The 21,128-nt window shown below is 50.1% G+C and overlaps 5 protein-coding genes across 5 annotated transcripts; 2 read left to right on the top strand and 3 right to left on the bottom strand.

Moving 5' to 3' along the window:
* The first annotated feature begins 354 nt into the window (after positions 1-354).
* LOC103649619 (putative pentatricopeptide repeat-containing protein At1g17630) lies at positions 355-3,263 on the top strand. The gene has a single exon (XM_008675358.4). It carries the CDS (start codon positions 355-357, stop codon positions 2,278-2,280), a length of 1,926 nt encoding a protein of 641 aa, XP_008673580.1. The 3' UTR covers positions 2,281-3,263.
* Positions 2,261-3,086, bottom strand: LOC100284145 (phosphopantothenoylcysteine decarboxylase). The gene is made up of 2 exons (NM_001157042.2): positions 2,715-3,086; positions 2,261-2,639 (listed from the first exon to the last, which is right to left on the bottom strand). Exons 1-2 carry the CDS (start codon positions 3,042-3,044, stop codon positions 2,397-2,399), a joined length of 573 nt encoding a protein of 190 aa, NP_001150514.2. The 5' UTR covers positions 3,045-3,086; the 3' UTR covers positions 2,261-2,396.
* A 118-nt stretch (positions 3,264-3,381) lies between the features above and the next one.
* Positions 3,382-6,207, bottom strand: LOC100193763 (uncharacterized). Its single transcript, NM_001279875.1, has 7 exons — positions 5,892-6,207; positions 5,073-5,200; positions 4,880-4,969; positions 4,514-4,566; positions 4,119-4,221; positions 3,914-4,029; positions 3,382-3,831 (listed from the first exon to the last, which is right to left on the bottom strand). The coding sequence occupies exons 1-7, from the start codon at positions 6,118-6,120 to the stop codon at positions 3,783-3,785; spliced, it is 768 nt and encodes a 255-aa protein (NP_001266804.1). The 5' UTR covers positions 6,121-6,207; the 3' UTR covers positions 3,382-3,782.
* Positions 6,208-6,449: 242 nt separating this feature from the next.
* On the top strand, positions 6,450-11,724 carry LOC100274281 (uncharacterized). The gene is made up of 10 exons (NM_001148645.1): positions 6,450-6,616; positions 6,714-6,955; positions 9,314-9,493; positions 9,590-9,751; positions 9,974-10,128; positions 10,548-10,640; positions 10,727-10,812; positions 10,890-11,116; positions 11,195-11,428; positions 11,536-11,724. Exons 1-10 carry the CDS (start codon positions 6,561-6,563, stop codon positions 11,583-11,585), a joined length of 1,485 nt encoding a protein of 494 aa, NP_001142117.1. The 5' UTR covers positions 6,450-6,560; the 3' UTR covers positions 11,586-11,724.
* A 3,040-nt stretch (positions 11,725-14,764) lies between these two features.
* LOC100384722 (putative cytochrome P450 superfamily protein) lies at positions 14,765-21,128 on the bottom strand. The gene is made up of 8 exons (NM_001177193.1): positions 20,778-21,128; positions 20,320-20,659; positions 19,306-19,455; positions 18,938-19,216; positions 18,154-18,243; positions 17,821-18,006; positions 17,119-17,240; positions 14,765-15,338 (listed from the first exon to the last, which is right to left on the bottom strand). Exons 1-8 carry the CDS (start codon positions 21,032-21,034, stop codon positions 15,251-15,253), a joined length of 1,512 nt encoding a protein of 503 aa, NP_001170664.1. The 5' UTR covers positions 21,035-21,128; the 3' UTR covers positions 14,765-15,250.

Below are 21,128 nucleotides of genomic sequence, written 5' to 3' on the forward strand. Positions count from 1 at the left end.
TAATTTAGCATACCTCATGGGGCCTGTTTGGTTAAGCTTTTTTCTGATCAGCTTTTCCGAGAATCTAGTTGTGGGGAGAATCTGACTGTGTAGAGAATCTGGGTATCATTAGGATTACGTGCGGAGGAATATAAAGTTATCCATGGGGCTCAGAATCTATAAAGTGACGGATTACTACTATTGCGACGACTCAACCGATTATATGTTTATGTTGATTTTGAATGGTTTTTACCCAAACGAATTTTATAGAAGCTGGCTGAAAAGCTGAGTGTTTGGCAATCCGCATCAGCTTTTGGTGGCCAGAAGCTGCGAAAAGCCGAAACAAACAGGGGCATGATACGCTGATCGATCTCTATGCGTCTCCTTCGCGCGTCCTCAAGTGCTCTGCGCTGCAGCCGCCGCCTGATTTCCGCCTTCGCCGTGGACCAGCCAATCCGCTGCCACCCGCCGACTGACAGTGCCGTCCCATGGAACAAGCTCCTCCGCGACCACATCGCCGGCTCCCGGCCGGGCCTCGCGCTAGCGCTCTACCGCCTCATGCGCGCGCTCTCCCCCGCGCTGCCCAACTCCTACACGCTGCCGCTCGCCCTCCGCGCCGCGCCTTCCTGGCGCCTCGCCGCCGTCGTACACGGCCACGCGCTTCACCTCGGCCTCCACACCCACCCGGACGTCGCCGGCCAGGTCCTCGCCGCCTACGCCAGGCTCGGCCGCGCGGCCGAGGCCCGCTGCGTGTTCGACGCATTGCCGTTGAGGAGGAGCACCCTCTCCTGGAACACGCTCATCTCCGCCTACTCCGCCGGGTGTGACCCCGACGCGGCGTGGGTCGCGTTCGCGCGCATGGTGGCGGCCGGGGCGCGGCCGGACGCCGTGACGTGGACCGCGCTGCTGTCGGCGCACGCGAGGTGCGGGAGGCACCCGGAGGCTCTTCGGCTGCTCGGGGCCATGCACCGCAGCGGGTGCGAGGGCAATGCCGAGGCCGTCGCTGTGGCGCTCTCGGCGTGCCCGTACGCCGGCGGCCCTGCACTGGGGAGAGGGAGGTCGATACATGCCTACGGCTTTGTGAAGGGCGTCGTCCATGGCTACCTGTTCGTCACCAACTCACTGGTGTGCATGTACGGCAAGCTTGGAGAGATGGAGGAAGCTGAGAAGGTTTTCTGGGATGCCGGGGCGAAGAAGAACGCCGTGACATGGAATGCGCTCATCACTAGCTACGCCGCCGCCGGGTTGTGCGGCAAGGCTCTCGGTGTGCTTGCCCAGATGGAACAGTGTGGCGGCATGGTCGCGCCCAATGTCGTGAGCTGGAGCGCTGTCATTGGCGGGTTCGCGTCATCAGGGGACATGGAGCAAGCACTGCAGCTGTGCCGGCAAATGCAGCAACAGTGGCTTTTGCCGAACGCGGTGACATTAGCGACCGTTCTTTCAGCCTGCACACAACTGCTGGCGTTGCGGCTGGGTCAGGAGGTCCATGGCCACACGATCAAAGCAGCGCTAGACCGGCACTCGCTGGTGCAGAACGGTCTGGTCAACACGTACGGCAAGTGCGGGAAGGTTGCTACTGCGCGCAAGGTGTTCGACGGGATGAAGAGCAGGGACTTGATCTCATGGAACTCGATGATCGGGAGCTATGGCGCACATGGTATGTGTGACGAAGCCCTTGCAATGTTCCAAGACTTGACCAGGGCTCTGATTGAGCCTGACGGCGTTACGTTTGTCGCCGTGCTTTCTGCGTGTAGCCACACAGGGCGTGTCGCAGAGGGCCGCCGCTTGTTCGACCAGATGGTGCGGGAGCACAAGATCTCCCCAACCATGGAGCACTACACCTGCATGGTTGACCTCCTGGGGCGTGCTGGCCTGCTGAGGGGCGCGTGTGAGCTCATTGATACGATGCCGATGAAGCCTGACCTGTGCGTGTGGGGAGCGCTGCTCAACTCCTGCAGGATTCACGGGGATGCAGCACTGGCCGAAGCTGCCATGGCCAAAGTTCTGCAGGCTGAGACGGCAACCACCGGCAACCGCACGCTGATCACAAACCTGTACGCCGCGTGTGGGATGTGGGACGACTCCAAGAGGGTGAGGATGACGATGAAGGAGGCAGGGTTGAGGAAGAATCCGGGGCAGAGCTGGATTGAAGTGAGGAACAAGGTGTTCGCCTTCACGGCCTGGAGCGCGCCGCCGTCTGAAGCTGAGGAGGTTTTCAGGGTGCTTGACGATCTGTACGGGGAAATGAAAGACGAGAAGCGCTCCACTGCCATGTATGATGTCATTGCAAGCATTGCGTAGAACAATTGCCATCTAATTCTACCCCGTGGTTTGTGGCAAGATTGCTATGCTAGGTCAAGCAAGGGACACATCTCATCATACATAAAGGAGCAAAGAACTGAGGAGCTTGGCGACTGCTAAAGATGTTGCGGACCGAAGAAGAGCATGAGGGTCTTGCAGATCTCCGACGGCTCCGCCATCGCGCCATTGACCGGCGGGACGACGGACATGCCGAGGTCGCGCAGGACGGCGAGGTGGCGCGCCGTGAAGGGGTTGCCCCACATGAAGGTGTTCATGGCCGGCGCGACGTAAACGGGCTTGCTGTAGTCCCAGGCGCGCACGACGCAGGTGAGGAGGTTGTCGCACAGCCCGCCGGCGACCTGGCAGCAGGCAGAGTTGTCAGCGGCGACCGGTGAGGGCGAGCGCGATGACCAGCTGGCGTGCGTACGGCGTACCTTTGCGAGGGTGTTGGCCGAGAGCGGCGCGATGACCAGGACGTCGGCCCACCGGCGCAGCTCGATGTGCAGGACCTTGTCGCCGACCCGCTTCCAGCTAGACCACTCCTGGTCGTCGGTGTAGAGAGGGACGCCGCCGGGGAAGGAGGCCACGTCGATGAATTCCAGCGCGGACGCGGTCGCCACCGCGTGGACATCCGCCCACTCGGCGACGCTGCGGCAGAGGACCTCGAACTTGATGGCGGCCACGCTGCCGGAGGCTGCCAGGAGGACGCGAGGACGACGAGGAGGCCCGCTCCCCGATGCCGCCGAGTCCTGGTGGGCGGCCATCGCAGTGGCAATGTGTGTCTCCGAGACTGAGTGATTGACTACGAGGTCGGAGAACTCCTAAAAACTTCGGCAAGACTGACTGCTCGAAGCAAATCCAATCCAATTCAAGGTGGATAGGCGGGAGAATTTCGAGTTTTTTTTTTTGAAACCAATGTATCCCCATAACTGGGCTTTGTAAAATTACTACCCCGAATGAAGCAATTGGATCAATTGGATTTATAGTAACGCCCACAGGTTTGGTATTTTGTTCTATTCATTCCCACAGCATCTTAGCGCTCATAGCTTTTGCTGTTCAACAGAAGTCACAGGGAACAGGAAAAAAAAACAAGGCGTGTGTACAAGCAGAATCATCACTTTTTTTTTGGCAACAAGTAACATGAAGTGGTTAATTACCTACACGAATTTAGGTCGATTACAACACCCCAAGTCGGGCCTATCTCCCACACTCGAGCTTCTTTGCAAACATCAAGCTATCCTACTCGCAAACCCCAGGTCAGCCCAGACATTCTGAGTCTTAATTTTCGCATATCTTCAGAGTTTGAGCATATCTATGTTGCTCCATTCGCAGAAACATGCTGATGAATATACGGTGGTGGTGTTCGCTAACCATCTGCTCCCAGCCTCGCTATTGCATCTGAATACGCCGTGACTCTTGCGTCCTTTCTCCGTCGTTAGGGTCGAAGACTAAAGATAACCTTTGTGGGAGCACGATCCAATACCGTTACACCTCAGACCTGTTCACTGTGTTGCAGGTTGTGGAGGTGTGGCCGAAGCGGGGGTTGTTTTCCTGCCAAAGACAGTTCATTAGTGCAAGACCGCTCCTCCTAAAAGACTTCGAAAATAGTACGTATCGGCCAGGGATGGTTTACTGGAAACTTGAGCGCAGCTCGTCTGCAATATGCTGTGATGAGGCACCACTTGTGAAGCCCAATTGAAACATCAGTTGTTCCAACCGTTTGAAATTTGTGAGGTAAAGATATCCAATCTAACAGAAAACAAGACCAACAGCGTGGCAATTAGTCTAAAAAATTGCAGCTATAATAGAATGATACACAGTGTTAGAGTATTGCACACTAGTGTTTCGAGTGAAGATGCCCGGTTGTAGACAGCAATTCCTGCACGCTTCCTGGTGCGAGTTTTGCTGCTAACAATATTCCGCCCCCAACGAAGTATGTCCCTACAAATGTGCTTAATCATGTAACTCAAAGTACGTCTTCAAGGCTCATTACTGAATAGGCTCGAGGCCCTGGACCTGGACAGTGTAGAAAAAGTAGAGAGATACAGCATTTTCCCAAAAACAAATACGGTAACATCCAAATACCTATGCTAGTCTTGACAAATGTCAAAATGCTAACATTCCGTAAAAGTGCAGGCATGCATCTTAAGACTACCGTCGAACATTTCTCTGTAGAAATTATATTCCTGGTAATGTTGCATAAATTGTATAAGTTTAGCAATCTAATATTCACCTTTCTTCTTCAGTTAGAAAATCTTCTCCAAGAAGCTTGTTCAACAAAAGGTCCTAGAGTGAGGAAAACACACAGTTACAAAGAGAAGGTTTCTGAACAACGCATCATTGCACCGAATTGGATATATTCAGAAAGGAAAACTAGAAAGCAACAGACGGAACAGAAAGGTTTTTGAATTCTGAAAGTATAACCATATAACCACAAGATTGTAAGTGAAACAACATATAGGAAAGAAGATACACCAATAGCCCACGATACAAATGCTTAGCATTACCACATCATAGAATTTATTCTGACATCGAGTCATATAATTAATATAATGCATGTGGAGTTTTGGCCAATAAAAAGAATAGGCAAAACCCATACCTGTGACTCACACTTCACAACATCCATCACACGTTTGTTGTACTCATTGATGCTCAGAGGTGGAAAGAAGAAGTGCCTCCGAGCATAAAGCTGTACACCAAAAGAGAAAGAATCAGATCTTCCTATGGAAAGCAAGCTTCAACTTGACAACTAGTACACTTGTACATCAGTGTTCACACGGCCTGACTCTCACTTCATATATGCAGTCTCCCAAGTAAGCCAGTGACACCGCACTGTAGAGCGATCGGGGTTTCTTCACCACTGGCGCAGGTGGCAACCACCATTTCTCAAAGCCCATATATGTGCTCTTCTTCACCCCTCCTGTATGAACCATACTAATCACAGATCAAACATGAAGCTTATGGTGAGGAATAATTGCAAAAGGCAGACACTATCAACGGTTGAACACATCGGATTAGTTAGTTACCATCATCCCTATTCTTTCCTTAAGGTGGAGTGGCAAATAAGATATACAAGATCTTTCAGTTCTGCAGAGGTGCAAACTTGGGGGGGTGGGGGGGAGTTTATGGAAATGCTATCAACGGTTTATTGGAGGACTGAACCAAACATGCAGGTACTATGGAGTGCTAACTGGCCACTAAATCTGCACTGAGTTGGGGCAATGAAAACTCCGATCCTATTACTTCTAAAGACAGACAGCCCAATTGCTAGGAGTCTGTGTATACAGGCCTTTGCTGATTTAAGCTGGTGCTTCAGCAGATAAGGAATTACGACTCCATGTCTGAGGCCTGCATAACCATTTCTGATATCATGGTGTCTATCTTAAATAAAAAATACAGCCAATTGCATTTCTCACTCATCAATGACACAACCTACCTGACATAATTCATTTCAAACTCTCACTAACCTTATACGATAGAATTTACGAATGTGCTCATCGATTTGGTGCCCTCTCATTATTACTTACTGCAGGCACACAACACACAAAAGCGCAGAAACTTCAGGCCGCCAAGCAAAGCACGGGGCATATGGTGAGGACAGGAGACGATACCTTGCGCCTCGCTGGAGCGCGCGAAGAGATCGGCGTGGGTCAGAGGAGGCGGGCGGGCCGGGGTTGTGGTCGCGGGCGGCGGCGGCGGCTTGGCCTTGGCCTTGGAGGGCTTGGGCGTGGCCACGGTGGCGGCTCCCGGGTTCATGTCCCAGGCGGCGCAGACGCGGAGGGGTGCGCGGGCGCGGGGGTTGTGCGTCGCCATGGTCATCGTCACCGCCGCGGTGGCCATTTGCTGCTCGCGCCGGCGTCGACCGTCGAGGATACTGGACTGGATAACACAGCCGTCAAAGATCTTTTCCCCACCTTTATCCGTGGCACTTGCGGGCCCCACCTGCCATTAGCAAAACGTATCCGAGCGAATACGTTTAACAACTGCGTTGGAGTATTTCCAGGAAAACGTTTTCTGGGCCTCGTCTCGACTGAAACTCTTCGAGCCTTCGACGTGCCTCTCCTCCGCTCGTGGCCACCGATTTCACTGGCTTCATTTCGAATCATAAATTTCATCTCCTGGAGTGTTGCTTTGCTTGCTCCTGGAATCTTCGGAACCGAAGGCCACCGCGCCAACCGCCCAATTACCGAACCAAACCCTACCGGTCGCGGCTCCTCCATAGTCCATACTCTCGCGCGCCTAAACCCTAGCCATCCTCCTCGCCGCCGGCGACCGCCGCCATGAGCCGCTACGACGGCCGCGCTGCGGACGCGGGCTCCTACCGCGACCGCCGCAGGTAATTGACCGCCCCACGGTCAGGCTCTAAAGTCTGAACCCTAAGCCCTGGCCGCGGCCGACGCGAGTGACTGTGCTTCCCCTTGTGTTCCATCCAGCGAGGGGGCGTTCGGAGGCGGGTCGAGGGCGTTCTCGGCGCCGAGCAAGGCGGACGCTTCCGCGGCGGCCTCGGAGCTAGATGGGCTGCCGCGCTTCGAGAAGAACTTCTACGTGGAGTCACCCGCGGTGGCCGGCATGACGGAGGAAGAGGTGGAGGCGTACCGCCGCCGCCGGGAGATCACCGTCGACGGCCGCGACGTGCCCAAGCCGGTGCGTGAGTTCCGTGATGTGGGCTTCCCAGGTAATGATTTTGAGACTGCTGTTGCCTTCGGAAACTACACAAGTAAAAAGTTATGAATCAGGAGGTGATGGTGTTCGTCGAATGTTTGATTAGACTGCTTAGTTATGACACTAAACTCAGACCGCAAAATCTTATCCTACTACATGAGTTAGTTTAGTGTTGTGTTGATGCAACTAAATTTGAGCTTCGTGCAGCCCTCAGACTATAAGCACCTAATACAATAGAGCATTGTGTTCAAGTATGTCCAAGCCATACCATGGCGGCACATGCACATAAACAGAGTTATACGGTTGCATTTCAAGTTGTGGTCGCCATTCATCACTTTTGTGATTCCATTCAAAGAAACTGTATACACTTTATAAGACTTACAAGGAAAACCGGGTAGGGCACTGAATTTTAAAGGCACATGGCCTTTGGCAACGACTTATGGTGTGTTCCTTAGTAACCAGGTTCCCGGATCGATGGGATCGAGGAACGGGAACGTGGTACGCGGTACGCTACTAAAACTAGGATTTAACATTATTGGAACGAGATTGTTCCCATGTTCCCGAAACGGAACGAACGTTCCCGGAACGAGGAACGTGGCTAAGTTCCCAGTTCCCGGTTACTAAGGTGTGTTCTAGTGTGCCTGGGGGCGCTTTTGATTTCCTGACACCGGAGAAGGCCCTTACCATTCTAATCTTATGTCTTGGAAGCAAATACATTGATTCCTGACTTGGTGTATTCTTGTATGTCTTGGTCTACAAGTGTGTCCCTATGATTGTTTTCATTATGGATGGCCATGGTTATCATGGCGCCACGGCGAGGCGAGTTTGCCCAGCAGCAAGTATGCAACATATACCCTTTTTTAAGGCGTCGCCTAGGCGTCTAGGCGGAGGTCCAACGCCTAGGTGCCTTGCCCGCCTACCTCGCCTAGGCGTCGCCTAGGCGCTGCCTAGGCGTCCAGGCGGTGGTCCAACGCCTTGGCTCGCCATACCGCTTTAAAAACCATGAACATATATGATATGTCAAATACTAGGAAATAAAATATAGGTCCAGCAAGGAGCAAGCAACTATATGTGTCCAATAAATACATGATAAATTGAATAACTGATAAATATGGCATACTTCCCTAAGCCCATAAGGCCTAATCAATATCTAAGTCCATCTCATTTATGCCGCCCACATCCTCATCACTTGCAGTTGCAGCAGCTTCATCATCTATAGCAAGAGCTTGGCCATAGTCATCCTCAATATGTAGATCACCAGGAGCAACAAAGTCAATTTCAGCCTCTTCCTCTTCTCCTAATCCTTGTTGTTCTTGTTCTAAAATTGTGGTTGTGGCGATGTTGAAGCAACATATAGCAAGCAATACCAACCAAGTTAGGCAAGCAAGACAATACAGTCTCAGACAGCTTAGGCAAGCAAGACAATACCAACAAGGAAGAGCAGAGGAGCCAGGACTTTGTCTTCGTGCACAACTGGGGACTGCAGGTGATGGAGCGGCGCTGCTGCGCTCACACGGCGTGGACGGCAAGCTGCGTAGGTGATGCGGGCGCGGGGGCGTGTGACGTGGTTGGCCTAGGGATTGAGGAGTTGGAGCAGGACAGCCAGAGTTGCGTCTGGTGGTGCTAGCAGCGGCGGTAGCATGGGAAAGAAAGAGAAAACAGCTACACATATGGATCATTGGAAACCACTTCAGCATCTAGGCGACGGGGCAGCGCGGCCTGGGAGCCTGTGCCTTAGCGTCGTCTAAGTCAGGTGCCCGCCTAGCTGGGTGTGGTGAGGCAGCAGACCATGGCGTCTGTTGCTTGCCGCTTGGACGCTTAGTCGGCGCCTAGGTGACGCCATGGCATCAGTGTGAATGGTGCTACTATGCAAACCATTGTAGGATTTGATGATTTTACTTGTAAGTGGAAGCAGACAGAACGGGAACTTTTTGAGAGAAAAATATTGACAAGAAAACAATAATAACTGTGTCGGGGCATATTCTTGTGGACATACTGAGCTGAAGGATTCTTTGTTTCATTAGATCCTGGAGTTGAGAACACACATTTCTCAAAGCAGTTTGAGTTAAGTTGAGGAAGCATCTGAATTGTATACTGTAGAAATGGGGAACCTAGCCTGTACTAAATGGATCATGTGTAGTGTCGTAACTAGCTGGTGTTTAGAGTCTTCCAGGGTCAATTATCTTGTATGAATTGTCCTATATGTATTAGTTTATGTACTTAAGATATTCTGTGTGTAAATTATCCATGATAGGATCATTTAAATTGGGCAGTGTTCCTTTTGCATGTAGCATGCATTGCACTTTTCTGCTGTGTGGGACCTTCATATCTGCATATTTATAGCTTTGGATGCTGACTGTTGTGGTTTCAGAATATGTGTTGCAAGAGATCACAAAAGCTGGTTTTGTGGAACCTACCCCTATCCAATCGCAAGGTTGGCCGATGGCATTGAGAGGCCGCGACCTTATTGGCATTGCAGAGACAGGATCAGGGAAAACTCTTGCTTACCTTTTACCTGCCATTGTTCATGTGAATGCGCAGCCTATTCTTTGTGAGAACTTGTTTCCCCAATGCTTTTCCTTCTCAACCATCTTTTGGGAACTCCAGCTAAAAATTCTGAACACTTACAATTTTGTTGTTGTTGAAGCCCCTGGCGATGGTCCAATTGTCTTGGTGTTAGCTCCTACACGTGAACTTGCTGTTCAGATACAGCAAGAAGCAACCAAGTTTGGTGCATCATCAAAGATAAAAAGTACTTGCATATATGGTGGTGTGCCAAAAGGTCCACAAGTTCGTGATCTTCAAAAAGGTTTCTTCTTTCTCCCTCTGCATAAAGGAAAACTTGTTGTTCCATAACTATATGTCATAATTGTACTGTAGTATACTGTTTGGCTGTGGTTTCTTTTCTGTGTAATACTAAATATCACAAAATTTCATTAGATGCATGGACGAGGTGTAACTAAGTTTTGGGGGATGGGAAATTGACAGCATTGCGCTAATCATATTAACTTTGTGTTATTTTTTCTTCCAGGTGTTGAAATTGTTATAGCTACACCAGGACGACTAATTGATATGATTGAATCACATCATACAAACTTGCGAAGGGTCACATATCTTGTTTTAGATGAAGCAGACCGGATGCTAGACATGGGATTTGAACCTCAGATTAAGAAAATTGTTTCTCAGGTACGCTTTTGCTGCTACATGAAATGTTACTGCCTCTGTCCTGATTCCTGAAAAGGTTGCAATTCTAGAATAATGCTGTGTTAAAGTTTGACAAAATTTGTATAAAAAATAATAGTATTTATTCGTTATACATATTTGAAGTGATATATGTTGAGGCTGTTTTCTATAAAGTTAGTCAAATTGAGGATAGTTTTATTTTGACCAGACCTAGAATTGCATTCTTTTTAGGACGGATGTAGTGCATTTCATATTTATTCTCACCCCTGTTGAATATACATGTAATTAAATACCCTGCTATATTTTGTCAGTCTGGATGAATTTAGTGGTCTACATTGATATGCCAGTTACTTTCATTAATCTGTGCAATATAAATTTTGATTATTGTTTTACGTGATGCCAAACCTTATCTGTTAGTTCAGATTCGTCCAGATCGCCAAACACTTTACTGGAGTGCTACCTGGCCGAAGGAAGTTGAGCAGCTAGCAAGGAATTTCCTTTTTGACCCATACAAGGTACTTGCTATAGTCCACCCAACATTTTGCAGTGCATCTTTCCATTTCTACTGTATGTCAACACTGCTGAATTTAATATGATGCAGGTCACTATTGGTTCTGAAGACTTGAAGGCTAATCATGCCATTGTTCAGCATGTAGAGATATTATCTGAGAGTCAGAAGTATAACAAGTAGGATTTCTACAAAATTTCCCCATTTCATACACATTATTCAAACAATGTCTTAGTGATACTTTTATTTGTACAAGGCTGGTTAATCTACTGGAGGATATAATGGATGGTAGCCGAATTTTAATATTTATGGACACCAAGAAGGGATGCGATCAGACTACTAGACAGCTTCGAATGGATGGTTGGCCTGCTTTGTCTATCCATGGTGACAAGAGCCAAGCAGAACGGGATTGGGTCCTTTCTGAATTTAAGTCAGGGAAAAGTCCTATTATGACGGCCACTGATGTTGCTGCTCGAGGCCTAGGTATGCCCAACTTTGAGATGTGATACATCTTATATTTCCTGAGGAAATTGATACACGTTTCTTTCCCTTGGAAAACAGATGTCAAGGATGTGAAGTATGTCATTAACTATGACTTTCCGGGGTCACTCGAGGATTATGTTCATCGTATAGGTCGAACTGGCAGAGCAGGTGCAAAAGGAACAGCGTACACCTTTTTCACTGCAGCTAATGCCAGATTTGCCAAGGAACTTATTAATATTCTGGAAGAAGCTGGACAAAAGGTCAGCTCTGAATTAGCTGCTATGGGTCGTGGTGCACCTCCTCCATCTTCAGGTAAGTTTGCTATTGGATATCTGTTTTTTAGTTTCCCAAATGAAAGTCTTGTTCCTGAAGTGCCATTGATTTCTGAATGAATTGGATTTTTTCCCAATTTTTTGCAGGTTACCGTGATAGATATAGGGGGTATGGGGGTGGCCGATCGTGGAGTTGACGTTCAAATGCTTAGTTGCTGCTAAGAGCAATGCTTTACGTTTGTTTGTTGATGGATATGTTGTTTTGGCGCACTGATAAGAGCAATGCTTTACATTTTGGCTAGTATTCGGTAATGATGGATTCACATACTCTTGGATATTGACCTGTCTCGATGCTAGAAAAGTGGCATGATATCATGCCTGCAATATCATTAGTTTATTTTTAGCCATAGTTTCAGATTGACAGCATTGCCCATAATTAGCTCACATCAGAGGTAAGAATTTGTAGTAAACATCATTCCATCCATGATTTGGTGCTCATTTTTACTCTTCATTTTGGATGATACTCCCTCCATTTCAAATTATAAGACGTTTGACTTTTCTAGATACACTGTTCTTACTATTCACTTAGATACACACTATGTCTACATACATAGTGAAGATAGTGTATTTTGAAGAGCCTGAAAGTCTTATAATTTGGAATGGGGAGAGTAGAACAATGGTGATAAGTTTGACATACTGTGTAGTTTTGCAAAACGGAACGTCTTTTGGTCCACAATTCTTGTCCCCCGTCCTTTCTTTCTGCATCGTGTTTGTCAGATCTCACATGGAATTGTTTTTCTTCTAGTTAAGTAGGATTTCCCCCTTTTCTGGTAGGCAAGCTGGCAGATAATGCACACCATTATTGATGTTAGGGTAGTAAGGTAACTTCTAGTTATAGGATGTGGTATATCAAGGAAGGGTGTGTTATGGCCACATCTTCTAGGTAGATATTCTGAAGATTTTTTTGGGGGGTCTCCATGAAATATGTGGTGGTAATGGTTCATGAACATGCTTCCTGCTGGACTGCTATACAGGCTGTGTCATTTGCTGTCTGCCCAGCATAGGATTCTTTTGACACGCATCTACTATCATACTATTATTACTGACTCGAGTTCTTCAGAAGATATAAGAAATGTCCTTGTCAGCTGGGGACTGGGAACTTCAGAAGGACAGACCCTGTCCCATATCTACCTCTTTCGCTTAGTCATTTTTTTTTACTTCAATGCAGCATAATTCAATGTTCATCCCTGAAAAATCGCAGTCTGAAATCAATAGCTCTGTTATAGCATGTGGTAAGCAAGGATCTGGCAGAAGATGGGGTTGTGGTCATCGCTGCTGTCCCGTATCGAATACATCTGTCAATCGGAGCTATCTGCAACGCTAAGCTGAAAACTGGATTTTGTCTGTATCAATAGCTTCTGGATTTTAGAAATTACCTGCATGATTGCGTGAAGATCTTATCATCATCATCATCTGTTGTTTAGATTATACCATTTGTTTACATTGCTCTTGATATAGAAGGAAAGCCTTTACTAAGCTTGTTCCCATAACTGTCTGGTAAAATCAAGCGAGTTGATTTTTTTTTCGTAGATGGGTAAGAAAGAGATGTGTTTAGTTCTGAAGATGTTATTGTTCTGAAAGGACTACATGTGGGAAGTAGAGGTTGTAACGATCTCTAAATTTACACTATGGAATATAAGGGTCGGATTAGGTTCGGACTATATTTCTATCCATTTTTAAAAACTAAAATTAAGTAAGGTCTCAAAGGATTGTGAAGAAACATTTGGATCGCGATCTATTACCACCCCTAGCTAAGCTGTTAGATGAGGCCTTGAATGCTGTGTACTGTTTGATTGTGTTGTCTGCTGGCTGCTACCTCCCGTATCCTGTGCCTGCGTGCGATCTGTTGGGTACTGTATCTGCCCACGACTCATGCCATGTTTGAGGCCCCTCCATTTCTGATGTCTTCCTGGAGCCATGTTTTGAGCCGAACTGCTGCCGGAAATGAGAGCCTAGCGTTTTCCATTGAAGGATTTTTTTTTTTTTTTTTTTTTTCGTTGCGTGCAGCTTTGGTGCAGGGCAGACCGGCAGGACAGAGCAAGGGGGCGGGCACGCCCACATGTGGCTGGACCATGAGGCCACCCAAGCGTGCGGCGGTGCGGGCATGCATGCGCTCTGCCCTGTGTCGGTGTTCCCAAAAGCTGGTGTCGCTCGCGCTGGGGATGCAGGAGGGGAACTGCAGGGCAGGGGTCTTCTGGTCCGGGCCAGGCAGACACTGCGTGCGTATTCGCGTTGGGTTTTATTTGCCCTTTGCCGAAAGGGCGTGAGCAGCAATCGTCTTGGCGAGAGGCCTGGCCTGAGAGGAGAACGAAGCAAGAAGGTTCCAATAGCATGAGAACACACGCATATATAAAGGCACATGGGGGGCATTGCATAGCATAGCATAGCATACACACTCAACCAAAGCTAATCGAGCATGGGTGAAAGTGGTTAAACGATATCACCATCATTAGTGAACTAATGTGTTCTCAGAAACCGAAGGAACCGACCCGGTTGGTAGGGGATGATCTGCGTGGGTGTATGCTAATGGTTGGTTGGTATATATGAGGCGTAACCATGAGAGGATCTTGACACACGCGAGAGCGGGTGGATTGATTGGCCGCTGCTGGTAATGGCAGGCAACCTGAGTTTACTGGGGGCCTTGTCTGCGCTCATCTGTTCTTCTTCATTCAATGAAAAGGCTGAAAGCGTCCCAAAAGGGATCAACTGCATTTACCCTTTTCCACCAGCCGCGTGGAGGTGGAGGTAGAGGGACAGCATTTTTTCTTCTTCCTATTCTTCCTTTTCAGCTTCAGCATGATGCATGGAGGAGCAGGAAGGCAGGATCACGCAACAAAGGCAAAGGCTGGGCTGGATTGCCTCCGTCACTCTCCGACAATCCGTTCCATCCATATCAATTTCTATCACATCATCTCTTCACCTCTCCATGGACATGTGCACATACATAGTACTTCCTTTTTCAAATCTAACTAATATAACAATATAAGAAATCCCGGTTTAAATATTCCACATCTCAAAATAACTCTACTATTAAAAATTTTAGCATTTTTTATATATTTAGTTTAAACGTGAAAAAAAGATTTGATTTTCCAAGCCGATAGCGATACGTAGGGCTTATTTTAGGCGGTCTCTAATCAGCTTGCCTTCCTATATATCCAGCCCCTTATCTCACGCTTTGCTAATACCTCCGTGTATACGCTGTGCGTCACGTTCTGCAGCATATACTATACTCTCTGCCCTCAAACAACACAGCAGCATGCAATACGAGAAGACAAACATTTTTCAGTAGTAGTCAAAGTCCCAGGCTCCCAGCAGTAAACTTAACAATCTTTATTAACTCTTTTCGTTTTAGATGGGATTGTGGATCATCATCCCAGATCCCAGTAATCCCTTGTGACATAACACTACTGCTTATACTAGTATAACCATCAAGGCCTATATATCCATGACCATGATGGGCCATGCATGCACGCCTATTGACTAACCTCGCTAGTTCATTTTTAAACTAAAACACGATAAATAAAAACGAAAAGAGAGAGTAGTATAATAAGTAAATACTACCACACTAATGATATTATATTCCTCTTATTACTACTACTACAGATCATACTCGTGGTATAGTAGTGTGCTACTCTTCGCGGTCGATTCAATTTCAGTCTGCCTAAATACCTCCGATCATCTGCTAGCTCCTGCATCCTCTCTTCTGTACACGTGCAACCTCCAGGGTCCAATATATATTGCATATGACGTGACTGAAATCTGCATGCATGGCATGCACAAGCAGGTCGTAGTGACTAGCTAGCTAGTCTTTGCTGGTGAGCCTGACGGGCATGCCTCGCTTGAGCCGCACGGTTGGGAAGTTGACGATGTGGTCCTCCTCCGCCACCCACCTGCGACAAGCAGCAGCAGCAGCAAGCATCAGTACGTAGCATGCAGAGGGGGATCAACTCATCGATGCCCATTACCATTGCCATTGCCATCCATGGTGGATGCATGCATGCACGGCAAAATGGTCAAGCATTTCTCTCTCTCTTTTCTCGTTTTTTTTTTCTAACATGCAGGGTCGAAGCTGACGATGTTTATCCGCTGACCAGTCAAGTAGGAGGAGGAGTACATCACCAGCGAATTTTAAAGTGGCAGCAAGAGGGCAAGAGAGCATTGGCTGGGTGCCGGGCCGGGGGGCGGCCATACCCTGCTGGAGTGCTGGGAGCCTTGGACGTCGTCGTCGTCAGACATACGGTCAAAGCTAGCCAGCGTCAATCCTGCGAGACGCCTACTATTTTATTATTCTCCCGTTCCCAGCTGCTGCATGCACGCGTGCTCGTGCAGCGGACGGACCCGGCACAGAGCATGTCACCCATCTGGTCTGATGAATCTGATGGAAGCAAAGCCGACACGATCAAACAGGCTAGGAGTAGACTACTGCTACTCTATCCTGCTGCCATCGCCATACACAAAGCCGGACATGCACATCCACTGACTGAGGCGTGCGCAGTGCAAGGGGGGAGGGCGTCGACACACGTGCGGCTGCCTGCAGCTGTCCTAGCTGCGCACCCTCAGACTAACCGCAGCGCAACCCCTACGCAGCCCCCTCCCCTTGCATGCGGCGCGTAGGGAGCACCCTATAGCCGCAGCGGTGCCCCCTACAGCGCCCCCTACGTGTCGGTCCCCTTCTCTCTCCCCTCAGATTTAGCGTGTCACTGTTCATCACCCTAAACACTGTGCTGTGGGTCCACGAGTAATTGTTAGTACATAAAAAATTGATAGTTGGTATAGAAAATGATATTTTATAGTGGTAGTGGGGTATAGAGGGAGTATTTAGGGGGAACCGCTGCGGGAGATGAAAAAATAGGGGAGAAAATAGGGGGGAAAAGTGATATAGGGGAAAAAATTTAGGGGTAACGGTTGCGGATAGCCTCAGTCCCTCACCGCGTGTGCCCATCCGATCCCAGGCTCCCAGCATCCTCCCTCCGTTGTTCCTCCATCCTATTGACATGCATGAAGCATCCACGCACTCGTGCGGCCGCTCGCACGCGCCTAGCCGGACAGCTATAGCCCTAGGCTAGGTTACGAGTGTGCACGTACTACTGTGCTGTATGACTTGGGCGGGCAATGGCGCACGTGTGGCCCCACACGAGCCCCCCTCCCCTGGCCCGCTCTACGCCTAGGGCGGGGCCCCGGGCCTCTAGCGTGTAGGGGTCCCCCCCGTGCGTGCATGCATGCATGCAGTGACCTTGCAATGCACACCGTCGTCGTTGGTGGATGGACCTCCGATCCCTAGCTAGCTAGGGGAGGGAGGCCTCCACTCCACGTCGATAGTCTGACTGCTCTGTGTACCACCAACTGCGGCAGCGAGGATCGAAGATCCAAACCTCGATTCGCAAATTATTGGATTCCTGCTAACTTGGCTAATGCACGACTCATCCATCAATGATTCATGTCCATGCATGAAATAAGTTTTTCCTCCTATTTTCCTGAAAAGGCCGGCAAAAGGGAAAAGGGGAAAAATAAAAACACTGACTTCTACACAACTAAAAGGCTCTTCCAAACAGGGTTCCAAAGGAGGTGGAGTAGCTCATTCTCCCCCAACCCTTACCCCAAGGCAAAAACAACACCGAGGAGCACACCTTCTATACAACTAAACACATACCAAAGAAGATCGATCCATACCTGAAGCTGGTCACCAGGTGATGGAGAAAGATGGAAGCTTCCAGCCTGGCCAGATCCAGGCCTGGGCACAGCCTCTGCCCACCGCCAAAAGGGGTGAAGCCCATGGTGCTCGTGTCCTTCTCCTGTTCATCATTACGTTGTTGACCAAGTGAAGGCGTTAGTAGGCTTCCAAGAACCAAATCACGGTCACTGTAAGCTTCACAAAGGCAGCTACCCAAAGCTCTGACCCACGACACCAATCATGGGTTTGGAATTCTCCATCTATGTAATAATAACTACATAATGGCGCGGTAACATCCGACACTCTAAACAACCGTGACCAAGAAAAAAATAGAGAGTAATAGGCAGTCTATCAATGCATAATTAGGGACTAAGTTCTTTCCGATAAATGCTAAACATGCAGCGCAGTCGTTTCCAAGAACTAATTAAGCAAAAGTTGAGCGTGATAAGAACAGCAACACGCATGCAGAGGTTTGACAGTGGACGGTCTCTGTTATTTTCCTGGCATACTTACTAGGTGCTGGTTCAGGGCAACTCCTCCATGATGAGCCTCCATATAATACAGGAGTAAATTAACCCACATGTTAGGGGACCCATGTGCAAGCAAGCCCCACTCATCAAATCTCTATTATGCCGGTGTTGCCTAAAGGAGTAGCAACTGGATGAACATCTCTACCAAATGTGGGGGCTCAAAAACCTCACCTTCCACCTCCACGGGTTGAACCTGTAGGGCTCGTCGTAGCGCTTGTCGTCGAGGTGGACCGACCGGAAGTACACGAACACGCACCAGCCCTTGGGGATGAGGTGCCCCTTCACCTCCACGTCCCGCACCGCTTTGCGCATGATCCCGTTGATGATATTCCCCATCCGCAGTGTCTCCGTTATCACCTATATATTGTATCACCCATATTTATATAAATAAATATGTTAATCCATGCAAGATTTGATTGGAAAACCGGATCAAAATGCACATAAACACTGGTCACTGGTGACAAGAGAAATTTTGGAGCCTTGACCACAACTGGGTCTACTTACATGTTGTGTGAACGACAGTGACATGTAGTCCGTCCACTGCAAGGTCTCTCCCACGTCGGTTTTCCGCCTCTTCAGCTGCATGTTCTCCTCCTGGCCATTGCAGTTCGTCGTTCAGTGAATCGTTGCAGCAAACGGCCACTGATGGTTAATTCTATCTCTAATTCCCCCCTCCCCCGGACCCTGAAGAGAAAGAAACCGAAACAGAGAGGGCACCCTTGTTCTCTAACAGTAAAGACGCGCGCAAGTACATGTAGATGTTTCATTGAGCCCATCGTTTCATTCACGTGGCGTCAAGTCTGACCAAGGTGGACAGAAAGTCTTCTTAGCAACGCTGGAATTTCATAGAAATAATATATGAATTTTACAAAAAAAAATGGTTAAATACACAGGAAAAACATAGGATTTAGAAAAAAAACCCTTCAATCCAAAAGAGCCCTAATTAGACCTAATTTTGTTTGTCCAGACCAGCTGATGGCGCCTGCATCTGCTGATGTTTAGGCGCACATCACCATCAAATGCGCTAGATGAGCAGATTAGCCTCGTCACCATACATACCAAAAACCAGCGCCAAAAGCAAGGTAACAAACAACTGGGTTAGGTGGCATGGCACAACGTCTAGTTTTGAAGTGACTAAATGCGCAGCAGTAGCATGGCTATTCTTATCTACCAGAAGATGGCACGGCACATCACGGCACGCCTCTTGTGCAGCCAGACGATGCGCACAAGACAGAGAGAGAGAGAGAGAGAGAGAGAGAGAGAGAGAGAGAGAGAGATGCGCACTGACCTCAAGTTGTTGCAGAGCAAGCGGGCACTCGCTGAGATACTTGACGGCGAGCGTGATGAGCACGGGCACAGAGTCCTCGGCGGGGATCATCAGGTCGATCATGTTGTCGGATATGAGCTCGTCGGTGAGCTCGTCGCCGCCGCTTATGAGCACGTCGATGACGTCGCGCGGGGGACCGGCCTCGCCCTCGCCCTCTCCGCCATCCTCAAGGGCGGCCCTCCGCCGCCGCCTCTTCTCCTGTATGATCCCCTGTATCAGCGTGGCCATCCTCTTCTTGGCCTGGCAAAGTGGCAACAGATCCATTCAGCGCAGTGCAGGGGCAGCGAGCATGCAGCGCGTAGAGGCTCTGTAGTGTACTCCTCCTATACCTGGAGGGACCTGTAGAGCCTAGTCCCCGGCAGCTTGATGGGGAGGGACATGAGGCCGACAATGAATTCCTGGAACTGGTGCTTGAGCTGCTGCATCTCCGGGCCTGCCTCCAGCCCGATCAGACCCCTCACCAGGATCTCGAACACGATCTGCTGGCCACACCAGAATTCATTCATTACTCACTGCGTACTGCATGCACAGTGATACACAAATAACATTTCCCTCAAATGTTTTGATATCTCTCTGTCTGCCTGTCTGTCTGCGAGCCAAGCCATCACGAGCAGCCTGAGCCTCTCTAGCTCTTCCTACTGTCCTGGGCGAGCGCTTTGTTTGACAGCACAAGTGCAAGAAAGGATCCGAGTGGTCTCAACTGTACTAGGCTGCAGCTGCCAAGCACATTTTTTTTATTTCTGTGTGTGTGTGTGCGCGCGCGCGCGTGTGTTGGGGTGGCACCGGGGGTGTCGTCCAATGTCCACCTCCCACCGGGGCAGAGGCAACCGGGCATGTAATGAAGGCGCGCGCGTGGGGAATTGAATGGGGGAGAGGGTCACAGGAGAGAAGAAGAGCAGGTGGGCAGCAGCAGTGTGCAGTTCGCCCCAACTTCCCCCAATCCCATTCATTCATCTTTCTTTTTCTTCATTGAAAGATAGTAGTACAGTACTACCATACGGTCCATACCATACCATACCACCACACCGGCACACCCGCACGTACAGTACAGTCACACGGACGGACGCATGGAGACCAATAGTGTGTGGAGTGGAGCATGGCAACATGGCAAATTGGCATGGTGGAGTCTGGAGAGGAGAGCGACGGGGCCGCCGCCCCCACCCCCACCCCTCGGATAGCGGCTTCCATGTGGTGACACGGCAGCGCACGTGTGCACACCGGCCGCGCCCTTGGTCCGCGCGCCACCATGCCAACGCCTTGTAGGATGGCCTGAATGAAGCATGACGCTGTGCGGGTGCGGGCTGCAGAGAGGAGAGGAGTAGAGCGGCGTACGTAGTACGTACCGTCTTGGCGTGGTCCTGGATGCGGAGCGGCGGCGCGGAGGCGCACCGAACCTTCCAGGCGGCGAGCGCGGGCGCGAGGCGGCGCTGCATGTCGGCGGTGACCTGCGCCTTGAGCTGCGGCGACTTGAAGAAGGCGCCGACGAGGCCGTGCACGCGCCGCTGCAGGCTGCCGTTGATGAGCAGGATGGAGGACTCGCCCATGAGCTCCGTCAGCGACCGCGGGTACCAGGGCACGAAGGCGCGCGCGTCGCTGTGCAGCACGAACCGGCTCACCTCCGCGTCCGACGTCACCACCGTCGCCGAGCCGAACAGGTGCGACCGGAACACCGCGCTCCCGTGCCTGCGCGCCAAACCCACCGGTCATGCGGCGCCATGCCACGACGCACGTGCGTACGGTACGTGCAGCAAGCGAGCAAGTGCCCTGTGTGTGTGTGATTGTGTGACGACTGACGACTTACAGCAGGCGGCGCTTGTCGACGAAGGCCTCCGGGCGGGAGGAGTAGGCGCAGGACACGAAGTCCAGCGTCTCGCCCACCAGCGGCCACCCGAAGCTGCCGGGCGGGAGCCGGGCCGCCCGCTCCTTGTCCTTGCTCCCTCCGGCGGCCCGCCTGCGTGACAGAAGCACCCACAGGCAGACGACCGCCGCAACAAGCAGCACGGCGGCGCGCGCCGGCTCCGGCGGCCACGGAACCAGCTGCAGGGTGGTGGTCGACATGGCTGGCTCTGTCTCTGTTTCTGTCCCTGTGCGCGTTTGCACCCACCGAGGCGCGCGAGCAGTGAGCGAGTTATATGGAAGCAGAGGCTGCGCG

Source organism: Zea mays, chromosome 3 (genome assembly GCF_902167145.1).
Source record: "Zea mays cultivar B73 chromosome 3, Zm-B73-REFERENCE-NAM-5.0, whole genome shotgun sequence".
NCBI classification, from domain to species: Eukaryota; Viridiplantae; Streptophyta; class Magnoliopsida; order Poales; family Poaceae; genus Zea; species Zea mays.